The sequence below is a fragment of the Phacochoerus africanus genome, chromosome 3, assembly GCF_016906955.1.
Source record: "Phacochoerus africanus isolate WHEZ1 chromosome 3, ROS_Pafr_v1, whole genome shotgun sequence".
Taxonomy (NCBI): Eukaryota; Metazoa; Chordata; class Mammalia; order Artiodactyla; family Suidae; genus Phacochoerus; species Phacochoerus africanus.
The window spans coordinates 122379807-122392059 of NC_062546.1; the positions used below are offsets into that span (position 1 = coordinate 122379807).

The 12253-nt window shown below is 44.8% G+C and overlaps 1 protein-coding gene across 1 annotated transcript; it reads left to right on the top strand.

The window, feature by feature from the left end:
• The first annotated feature begins 727 nt into the window (after positions 1 to 727).
• Positions 728 to 12043, top strand: CFC1B (cripto, FRL-1, cryptic family 1B). The gene is made up of 5 exons (XM_047770241.1): positions 728 to 815; positions 3741 to 3911; positions 4951 to 5077; positions 5249 to 5358; positions 11804 to 12043. Exons 1-5 carry the CDS (start codon positions 728 to 730, stop codon positions 11965 to 11967), a joined length of 660 nt encoding a protein of 219 aa, XP_047626197.1. The 3' UTR covers positions 11968 to 12043.
• The last annotated feature ends 210 nt before the right edge of the window (positions 12044 to 12253 follow it).

Sequence of the window (12253 nt, forward strand, 5' to 3'; positions counted from 1 at the left end):
TTCCCTCCAGCAGTCAGCACCCATCCCACCTTTTCTATAATCTCTCAGTATATGCTTTCTGCCCTCTAGGTCCCTACCTCACTGCAGCAGGGGACAGTGTCTCTCCATCCACCCTCTTCCCCTGTGTCCCATGGAAGTCCTCCCAGGGTTTGGGTGGTGGCCACACCTGGGAAGAGCTGAGGGCAGTAGCTGGCTCTGACTGCTGGTCACTTCTTGTAAGTCCCTGTGCAAGTCCTTGACTTTTTTTTTTTTTTCTTTTTAAGGCCTCATGTGTGGCATATGGAAGTTCCTAGGCTAGGGATTGAATCTGAGCTGTAGCTACGGTGCAGCTGCCGCAACACTGGATCCTTAACACACTGAGCAAGGCCAGGGATAGAACCCACATCCCCACAGACACTATGTCGGGTTCTCAACCCACTAAACCACAATGGGAACTCCAAGTCCTTGACTCTTGAAACCTCATTTTTCTCATCTACAAAATGGAGAAATCAGTATCTATGTCATACAAAGCAATCTGTGTAACTGTGTGTATAGTATACCTAGTCTCCATTAGACGCAGATTTTAAAGCAACTTGAGTGAGCCTGGGTTCAAGTCCCTGCACAGCTGTTCGTTAGTCATACATCTCCAAGACGGTTTCTTAGCTTCTTAAATCACAATTTCTTCACTGAAAAGGGGTGTTATAAGTGTGACAGCACATTGACTGTTGTGTGATGCCCTGTACGGGGCATGGTGCTAAGAGATGGGGATGCGAAGACAGGAGGGGAGCATTCCCAGCCTCGGGAGCACACTGCCAAGTGGGACGTGGACATGCTTGGTAGGTTTAACAGTCCTGAGGCTAGCTCTGCCCTGCCCTAGGGATTCTGTGTAGAGGGCCTGAGGTGTGGCCCAAGTACCTTTGAAGAGCTTGAAAGTCACTCCCAGAGAATTCCTTCACACCTAACTGGTTGTAGGACGTTTTCCTCAGTGACTGTTTGATGTACTGAAGACACAGAGATGGGGTGGCCTCCAGTCTCGAGACAAGGTGTCCCAATTCCCACACACTTTATGTCAGCCCCAAAGGAGTCAGAAGTCTGATGGGTGGGCCGGCTCCAGTCTTATCTGTTTACAACTGATAACAAGAAAGAGGGCCTTCCCTAGACCAGGGGGGCCTCCCTGCCCACCACTGGGCCTCCAGCTGCTCCCATGCAACCCCTTCCAGCAGGGCTTTGTTAACTAAGCAAACTTGGGCTCCTTGTAGTGAAATGCAACTCTTTACAAGACCTTTAAGTAAATGAGAGCAAGTGTCAGAATGTTTTATCACCCCTTGCATTCAGCCCTTTCCCTCCTCAGAGCTAACTTCAGATCTTAAGCAAATAGCCTCAAATCCTGTTTTGCTGGCTAGATATTTCCTTTTTTCTACAGTTTCCATTTATAAAATGCATATTTTTAAAACTTTGACATAAGAAATATCATGATGTCTGAGATTTCTCTTAAAATCCCAAGGAAAAAAAGTAGGGGAAAATAAATGAAATAAGATTGGCAAAGATTGGTTCTTAATTGTTGAACCCCAGTTTATCGGATCATATATGCATAGCTTTTGCATATACTTAAAAATGCAAAAAAATAAAAATACAAAATTTAATGAAAGAAACTATAGGGGAAAATTAGGTTTTAGAAACTACTTATAAAACCTTAATATTATCAGAAAGGTTTGGATTCACTATCATCCTATTAACTGAATAGTTTTAAAACATTTTATTCCAAGAAATATAATCCTTTAGCTTATCTGAGGTTTTCCATGCACAATCCATGTTGCTCACAAAAGTTTCTATTGATTTAAAGTCACAAATATACTTACTTTTATATATAACTAAAGTGCACAATTAACAAATAATAACCATTAAGTCTGAAAGTCTATTTGTCATGACTCCCATTATAGATGTTTTGTGAAGGCAGGAAGCAACCTCCCACATGGCCCCCTCAGGCCCGCAGATCCCAGTCCTGGAAGCTCACAGACCCAGCTCTTGGGAAGCCTCATGGCGGCCAGGCTCACCGATTCCCTACTATTTCATTTAACAGCCTCTTTAATTGACCTCCCATTTAAAGATTTAGACTATTTCATGTTCGGAGGAAGCATGTTATTCTTAGAAGTTTTTATACTAAAATCACAAAAAATTTGTCCCAGTATTGCAAGGTGTCCTCTGTAGTGTGATAAAAAGGGCCCTGGTCCCCATTTTGGCAATTAGAAAATTGGAAACTTGGCAAGCTCCAGAAGAGGACCTCCAACCACTTCCCTCTTGGATTCAGAGCAGGCTCCACCTCAGACACTAGCAGTTGCCCCTGTGCTCAACGGTCTTCAGATACCAAGCACCTTGCAGCCTTCTTACAATATCTGTGCATTTCATATTTTTCAAAGATCAAAATGCCAAAAGTTTTGAACTTAATAAGCTTGCCTCACCTTTTACATGGGGGTTAATCATACTGCCTCTCCCAAGGGGTGCTGGATTAAATGAGTAATGAATGTGACATATTTACCACTATGCTGAGTGCAGAGAAAAGGCTCAGTTTGTGAAAATACTGATATGTCCTCAGAAAGCAGGTGTTGAAATGTCTCCCTTTATATTCATGCTCCACACCCAAGATTTTTGGGATCCAAGCCTGCTGATTTTGTCCTACACAACAGCTCCCTTCTCTAGCTGGGTCCCTCACCATCTCCCAGTACAAGGAATGTGCAAAAGAAAATATCCATTCTCCTATGAAAACTTTTTTTTTCATGTTACAGTTTTAATTTTTTTTTTTTTTCAGGGAAGGAAAGGCTTGTTGCCTTGGTCACCAATGCTTTACATTAGGGGTTGACCACTCCTGCAGCTATCAGCTCTGTAAACACCACTGGGGAGAGAATCAGCCTGTGTCTCCACCTCTGCCTCTGCCCCCGCCCCCACCCCAGCCTTGTCTCTTTGAGGGCGTGGTCCCTGAGGTTCTGTATTGGGCCCTGCCTGTCACAGCAGGCCCTTGCCTAAGAGAGCCACACGGCAGGACCCAGAGACTTCATTGCTGTTTCTCACTGCTGCTGAGATAGCTGGATAGAGGCTATCCAGTTTGGATAGAGGGTAAGAAGTACTTTTGTCTTCAGTACTTTTCCATCTTGTATCCCGATGCAGTTCTTCCAGGACCTGCCGTAAAGTCACCTGCAAATACAAAAACTATTCAGACTCATCTTCCTTGGAACTGATCTTCAATGTATCCATGAAAGAAGGAAACTTTTTTCCAGACGTGTCAGTGGGAAAATGACCCAGAGCCACCCTGTTAGGTAAGGACAGAGATCATCCAGATCTTAGAGGCTGGAGGGGTGTTTAAGAGCCTAGAATAAATTGCAATGTAGGCATGATGTTGCTTCTCTTAAAGGGACATGTACACTCTCTGCCTCAAAATCCTTCTAAGGAATGACAATGTTAATCTAAATCTGCAAGTAACAAAATGACTGCATAATATCTATTATACATTAAATATATAGTAGACATTTATATACTTATATATTTGCATACAAACATTGCATTTTATACATATATAAATTTCTGCTTATATTTATATTTTAAACGTCAATAATTTTCTTTAAATATTCTAGACTTCTGTTTATGATCAGTTTGGCATTACAGATCATCGACCTAGGAAACAGTAAGTAACATTTTGTTCATAGTTTCTAGTTTTTATTGTATTGTTTCCAATCACTACCAGCCTCATATGTTCAATTTTTTTTAAGGCTATCAAAGAGAGAAATATAAAGATAGTAGAGAAGAAATCAACAATGCTACAGCTCAGCTCCAGCAGAAAACACTCAACTGGACCTTGAATAATTTTAGGGAGGAGCATGACAGAACACAAGGCTGGAGGCCTCAGGGTTCATTCCCCTACTCCTGGGCCTTCCAAGAGCGTAAGTCTCACTGCTGCCCACAAAGGTCATCTTGGTCAGTAGACTCCGAGTTTAGGATCTGAAAAAAACCTAGGATAATTTAAGGATAAAACAAGAAATCCAGTAGGTTACACTCTTTCATCTTCAAATGACGATACACTATGAGGTAAAAAAATATTTCCTAGTGAGGTATTCTTTTACTCTGAAAAAAGTTTTAATATTTCTTTGGTAAAATGTTGCATTTGCTTTTATTTTTTTTTAATTAATTTTTTTTTTTTTAGGTCTTTTTAGGGCTGCACCCACGTCCTATGGAGGTTCCCCGGCTAGGTGTCAAATCTAGCTATAGCCACCAGCCTACACCACAGCCACAGCCAATGAGGGATCCGAGCCCTGTCTGTGATCTACACCACAGCTCATCTCAACGCCAGATCCTTAACCCACTGAGTAAAGCCTGGGATCGAACCCGCATCCTCATGGATCTTAGTTGGGTTCGTAAACCACTGAGCCACTATGGGAACTCCTGAATTTGCTTTTAAATGGCTATTTGTCCGCAGGTCCAGAGAACTGTGATTTAAAAGTATTTAAAGCAACTATCCCAACCCAAGATAACAGCGGAACTTTGCTAGGCTTATTGCAGACTGTCAGGCTCCAGACCCCATGTTCCCAGGGGTCCTTCTTGGGGTGGGGGGTAGTTACCCGGGAGGTGGTGGAGTTTAAAAAAGGGGGGGGCAATTTTCGCACCCGTGGGTGGTCCCTGCCCCGGGCTTGTCTTTAATCACTATCGTGGGAAGTCACAGACTTATCTTTAACATGTGAAAGGAAGAAAGAAAACCCTACTTACAGGGGGGCAGTGTTTCCCCGTCTGTCTTAGGGCTCAGGCTCCTTCCCGACCCGCCTGCATCCAGGGTAGTTTGTTTTTAATCCTTAAATTAGCAAGCCCGGTTTACCTGAACAAACACGCTTAGCAGGGAACCAATTTTATTACCTTCCCGGGGCGATCTCACTCGGCCCTTCCCGGGCTTGACAAAAGCAGAGGGCCGCGCGTGGCGCTGAAGCCCAGGCTACCCCACAGGTGCGCCCCCGAGGCCGCGCTGCTGCAAGAACGGCGGCACCTGCGTGCTGGGCAGCTTCTGCGTGTGCCCCGCCCACTTCACCGGCCGCTACTGCGAGCACGACCTGAGGCACAGGTAAGCGCGGGGTCGAGCAGGATAGGGGCGGGGCGGGGGATTGCGGGGAAGGGCCTGGGGTGAGAATAGAGAGCTGGGCGGGGCGCGGGAGAGGGCGGGACCACGCGGGTCAGGGCCAGGGTCGCGCGAGCGCGCACGGGAAGCGCTAATGCCCGGTCTGGACCTTCTCAGCGAATGCGGCGCGGTGATGCACGGAGCTTGGACCTTCCGCGGTTGCCGCCTCTGCAGGTGCGTCTTTGCGACCCTGCACTGCCTCCCGCGCCAGACCACCGGCCGCTGCGGTAAGAGGACCCGCGTTCTGTGCTCACAGCCCACACACGTATGCATTTGCTCCTTTTATACTTATCAATCCATGGAGATCTACCTGTTCCAGACGACATAGGAATGAGCCTTCTGGGTTGATGCCTCACTCGGGAAAGTTACATTCGTTGAGAATCGCATAGTGTATTATCATTGTTGTCATTTTTAAATGTATTCCTAAATTTCCCATATCCCGATTGCTGGGTTTAAACGTGATTGCCAAACTGTGCTTAAGTGCCCTTTACAGAGAGCAGAATTTGGGGAGCACACAAGCTGGTATGCAGAGCCACGCGGGGCAGACAGGTTACCCCGCTAAATCTCTAGGGATTTATCCATGCTAGGCAACACCATCTTCTCATGCTAAATGCAGACGAGAACAGGCCTGGGTGGCCAACCCATGAATGCTCCCAGGGAAGCAAGGGCCTTGTAACCACAGCTGGGTCTTGCCACTAAATAAAATACGGCAGGGTGTGAGGAACACTCAGTGTAAAACTCATTTGTGCAGATTCTGAGCAGTTCCCCACTCATCGCAAATGTCTTAACTTGTAAAACTAAAAGGAAGGTGAGTTTCCTAGGTCAGAAAACAGATGTTTCAGCTGCTGAGACGTCACCTCGTGTAGGGTTCAGGGACAGAGGTGAAGAGGCACAGCATTTCCCTAGCCCTCTCCCCTTTTCAGTAAGCTCTGGCTGGGGTAGCAGTAAGGGGCTCAGTTAATGCAGCCACAGCTCAGCCCTCTTTGTTAGCCCTGGGTAGGCTCCAGTGTGAAGCCCCTTTCTCCTGTTCCTCCTTGCACTGCAGTCAACCCTGGACAAATCCCTTCATATCCACTTCATACCTCCTTGTCCACGGTCAGGACCGCAGTAGGGAGGCAGCACTCTTGAGGGTGGAGCCCTTCAAGCATCCTTCCTGCACTCATCCTTTTGGTGGGGTTACCTGGGTTGGGCCACTAGTGGAGAAACATACTTCATGCTCAGCTTTAAACCCACTTTCCTGCCCCTCTCTCTGGCATCTGCAGGCCGGGATAGAATTAGAAGTCTAGTGATACTCTTAGTGAAGGTGCAGCCTTTCAACCCCACTTCCTGCTCTCCTTTCTCAGCCAGCTCTGCACAGAGCCAGCAGTGTCTGTAGGGGGGAGTGTGGTTATAGTACAAATCCTGTCCCTCCCTCCCTCTCCTACTGGGCTTTCCATGTGCTAGGCCTGTGCCCCTGATTCACTAGCTGCTCCTTCAATTGCCCAGAGAAAGGAGGACACAGATTACAGAGTAGGCACCAAATTGCAGGTAGTGCCTGCGTGCCTACAGGTGAAGTCATTTCCCATCTGTCATTGGTGCTCCCAGCAGTGATGTGGGGAAGGGGCTAGCTGTGATCATTTCCAGTCTTCTAAGTGAGGCCAGCTTGGGTTCAGAAGCAACAGAGCAGGAACTGGGTTCCAGGATATTTGCCCACATCCTTGGAAATATCCAAGACTGGAACTGCTGTCTGCCAAGGACAATGACAATGACTCTGAAAACGTGGCTGTCTGCTTATCAAAATTGAACAAAATAAGAGTTCCCACTGTAGCACAGTAGGTTAAGAATCCACCTGCAGCTGCCCTGCTCAGTGAGATCAGATAGTTCCAGATGCAGCTTAGGTTCAGTCCCTGGCCTGGGAACTTCCATATGCCATGGGTGCAGACATTAAAAAAAAAAAAAAAAAAAAAAAAGTTGAACAAAATAGTGCCCTCGTCTTTCAGATTAATTTGTCAGGCACAGAAAGGGCAATTACACTTTATACTCTTTGACCCATTGATTCTGCTTCAGTATGCTGATGGATGGTTATGATGATGTGAGAATGACAGTGATCATGATGATAACTTTTTTTTTTTAGCTCGTAGTATATTTCAGGCACTTTATATACTTAATCCCATTCAATTCTCATAACAAGCCTATGAAATAGGTATTATACTTTTTATATTTGAGGAAACAGGTTTAGAGTGGTTAACTCCTACAGCTCTTCTTTTACTTTTTCCTTAAGAGATAATCATTAGAGGTTAGTTGTTAATTTATAAACAGTATAATATTTTATAGTAACATTTAAATTATTTAAAAATATTGTAAATTAACATTGTTGCTTATTGAGATAAACATTGACATAATTCTGATTAATATATAGTTAACATTAATCTGTAAATAAAACTACCATTTGCAGAGTACATAAGCACATCCCTGTTAAACTATGTCAGACACTTTTAAAAAATTGAGATACAGTTGCTATATAACATTATACTAGTTTCAGGTATACAATACAGTGATTTGATATTTGTATATATTGAGAAATGATAACCACAGCAGATCTATTTAACATTGATCATAACACATAGTAATAATTTTCGTTCCTTGGGATAAGAACTTTTAAGAGCTACTTTCTTAACTTTGCTATACTTACACATACAGTATTGTCAGCTGTAGTCACCATGCTGTACATTATATCCCCATTACTTATTTATTTCATTACTGGAGGTTTGTACCTTTTGAACTCCTTCACCCATTTTGCTCCCTGCCCCAACTTTGGCAATCACCAGTCTGTTCTCTGTATCTATGAGTTCAGTTTCTTTGTTTCTTCTTTCCTTCCTTTCTTCCTTTCCTTCTTTATTTTAAAAAATTCTACAAAAAAGTGAAATCAAATGTTATTTGTCTTTTTTGATTGATTTATGTTGGTTAGCATAATGCCTTCAAGGTCCATCTGTATTGCTGCAAGTGGCAGTTTCCTTTTTTGTGGCTGAATAATATTCTGTTACATATCTATATCTGTATATATAACATTTTTTTATTTCACATTTTCACATTTTCTTTATTCATCCATCGTTGGAAACCAAGGTGCATCCATATCTTTTGTTCCATGGCTACTGTAAATAATGTGCAATGAATATGGAGGTGCAAAATCTTCTAAAGTTAGTGTTTTGAAGTTCCCATTGTGGCTCAGTGGTAAACGAATCCGACTGGGAACCATGAGGTTGCGGGTTCAATCCCTGGCTTTGCTCAGTGGGTTAGGGATCCGGTGTTGCTGTGAGCTTTGGTGTAGGTCGTAGACACAGCTCAGATCCCACGTTGCTGTGGCTCTGGTGTAGGCCGATGGCTACAGCTCTGATTAGACCCCTAGCCTGGGAACCTCCATATGCTGCGGGCATGGCCCTAGAAAAGACAGAAAAAAAAAAAAATAGCATATGGCAACTGGCTTCTTCCAGAGTGAGAGATCCAAGAGGGGGACAGAACAAAAATAAATAAATAAATAAATAAATTTAGTGTTTTTATTTCCTTTGGATAAGTACCCAGAAATAGAACTGTTGGATCATATGGTAGTTCTTATTTTTTGAGGAACATTTCCATAGTGGCTGCACAGATTTACTCTCACCAAAAGTGCACAAGGGTTCGGGGTCTGATTCTTAACCAGTTTACTATTCTGAACTCTTCCTATAATTATCAGTATAAAATAAAGAAAATTTTTTGGTGTGTTTTTTTAATTAAAATTTTATTATGAATTAGAACTTTTATTGGCAAAATAACATTTTTAGTTGAATTTTTCTCTGATCCACTTAGTAGATTTGTCCTAAATGTCATTTTAAGAGTTGAATGAAAGATTCTTTAAATTCTATAGTGCTTTACAATTTTCAAAAGTTTCATACACATGATTTCTCATAATCCCATAATAACTTTACTTTCCCTACCCCTATATTCTCCTTCCCTGCTACCCACTCCTCTCTGGTAACCACTAGTTTGTTTTCTTTATCTGTGAGTCTGCTTCTTTTTTGTATTATTCAATAGTTTGTTGTATTTTTTAGATTCTACATTTAAGTGATACCATATAGTATTTGTCTTTTTGTTGTTGTTGTTGTTGTTGCTATTTCTTGGGCCACTCCCATGGCATATGGAGGTTCCCAGGCTAGGGGTTGAATCGGAGCTGTAGCCACCGGCCTACGCCAGAGCCACAGCAACGCGGGATCCGAGCCGCGTCTGCAACCTACACCACAGCTCACGGCAACGCCGGATCGTTAACGCACTGAGCGAGGGCAGGGACCGAACCCGCAACCTCATGGTTCCTAGTCGGATTCGTTAACCACTGCGCCATGACGGGAACTCCTAGTATTTGTCTTTATCTGACTTATTTCACTAAGAATAATACACTCTAAGTTCATCTGTGTTGCTACAGTGGCAAAATTTCATTCTTTTTATGGCTGAGTAGTATTCTATTGAGTGTATGTGTGTGTGTGTGTGTGTGTGTGTGTGTGTGTGACATCTTTATCCATTCATCTATTGGTGGACACTTAGGTTGCTTCCGTACTTTGGCAATTGTAAATAATGCTGCCATGAACATAGGGGTACATGTGTCCTTTTGAATTAGAGTTTTCTCTGGACATATGTCCAGGTGTGGGATTGCAGGATCATATATGGTAATTCTCAAGGAACATCCATACTTTCCCTAGTGGCTGTACCAATTTATGTTCGCAAGACTGCCAACAGGGCCTGCCCTAATCCTTCTCTCTGTGGGCAACCTGTTTCTTTATACTAGGGGAAAATCAACAAAGAAGCTCAGTATAGGATGACCCCTTCTTCATCTGTAGCTACTCCTCTCACTGGAAGCACCTATTGTATTATCAGCTTTTCTGGAGCTTCCTCTGGGCCCACGTGCTAGGGGCCCACGTACTAGGGTTCCATGTGCTAGGGTTTTGTGGGCTGTGAGTACCCTGAAACAACCCTCTCCCATATGGGGTGAGGTGGGGAAGGGTGTCCAGGTCTGGAGTGGGCCTGACCTTGGCCCTGTGCTGCATGTGGCGTCCTGGACATGCCCACCATAGTCACCTAGGGACAGATGTAGGGCAGGTCCCCGCTGCAGTGTTTTATTTTCATCATTACTCATTAGTTTCTGCAAGTTCATGGTCACCAAAGGCTCCCACATTAAGAAGGAGCCTTCTGGAGGAATCTAGAAGGAGGAGCTTGGCAGGTTTGTCAGGGGAAGAGTAGGCTGGCCTCTGCCAAGCTGCCCTAGGGAAGAGGTTCCTGTAGGTTGTCCCCTTCTGCTACCAAATGCAAGTTCATGTGCCTAAGGCACAGTGAGGCCAAACAATACTAAAACATCAGGTTTATTGCAGGGCCATGCAAGGAGACAGGTGGTTTGTGCCCCAAAAAGCACTGATCTCCTTGAAGAGTTTCAACAAAGGGGGAGGGGGGGAGGCTATGATTAGTTGATGCAAACTTCTGAGGTCAGAATCCTTTCTTCACACAGCTGTCCATGTAGGTCAAGTCACAGCATTCCTGTAAGCCTCCAGTAAAACAAACGTTATTCTCTGTTTTGCAACTTTCTATATATGAATAGACTCTGAAAGGTCAGAGCCCTGAGAATAGGCCATCCTGTATGTTTCAGGCTATAGGCAACATTCTTCTACAAAAGGTACAGAGCCAGCATGACTAAGCACAGGCAATAGAACAGATCCAATAAGGAGTCAGATTTGTTCTTCCTTATTACACTTCCTCATCAGCATGCTTCCCTGCCCAGCCAGTCCCACATCCAGCCCACAGATTTGCTTGTGAGAATGTTTGGTGAAATCAATGCCCCTGCCTGTGGACATGCCTGTGGGTCTTGTCTCTTTCACATGGTCACCACTCATCATGGAGGACTTTAGTCAAGACCCTTGGAGGATCTCTCTACCCCACAGATTCTCACTCAGTATCTCTGGGGTGGGGTTCTAGCCATAAAGAAAGGCCAGACCCTGGGAACCCTGGGGCTCAGAGTGTGACCCCACCCCCCACTAGTGGTGGCACCATATTGCCTTAGCAGCTAGGTGAGCAGTCCAGGCGGGCACAGCCCCCAGTGCTCCCAGCAGTGCCTTGTAACTTCCTCTGCGGCACATCTGCTGTAGCTGTAGGGATGGGTGCGTCCCATTCTTTAATGAGTGGCCCCTAGTCAAAGAAGTAGTGTTAGGACTAATTGGGGGAAAGTTGGACCTCCTTTACAACAGATGGATGCAAGCCATTTTATGTTATTATATCTTAAATCAGATTTCCTTGCCCAGATTGCTAAATGATTTGGTGTGGATCTGTAAATGATGATCTTGGTTAGCTCCTGTGCTAAATGGGAAGGGTAAGAAGGACTGTTTCTTTGTGAGCCTTAAAAACAGGTAACAGATTCTCCTAAAGTTCTCCCTGTTACACAAAAACCTCTCCGTTTCCAGCCCAGGGAAAGGAACTAGGAATGCAGGAGCTAAAGGGACACTCGTCTTCCCTGAGCTGAGCTGCGCTGCCCCCAGTGGGCTTCCTTCTGTGTCCTGCTGCAGAGCCCACCAGGCCAGTGGGGATCCTGCCCACAGAGCTTTCCCAAATCACATGCACATATCTCAGCATCACTCCCTTAAAGGAAGCCTGTCTCAGACACTCTTGGGATTTTCTTTCCAGAAGAAAGACTTTCTCGCCTCCCACTCGAGTGGACCAAGCACACGGTGCACGTGGAGTGTGCTGCTCTTCCTGCCCTGCGTGCTCCTGAAATCCATCCTCAGCGAAGGGCGAGGCTTTTGACCCCATGGGAACTGGAAGTTCGCCTGACTTCTCCAAGTGGGTGAGGGAGGCAGTTCTGTGTGGGGAACCTGGGCTTGTGCTTCCTCTTGCGTTGTCTATGTTGTAAATGTACTGTCTAATCAACACTTTTATGAAAAAACTTTTCTTGTTTTCCCTGGTATTTCAAGGTATACAACTCAGACACGCATGAGTCAACACTAGAGGCTGGGGCTTCTTCAGTGAGAATCTCTGATGATTTCAGAGTAGACCCAGGGAGCATGGGGGCCGCTCCCAGACAACAGCTCCCCTTTTAGCACCCCTGGAGCCTCACACATAGATACCGTGACACGT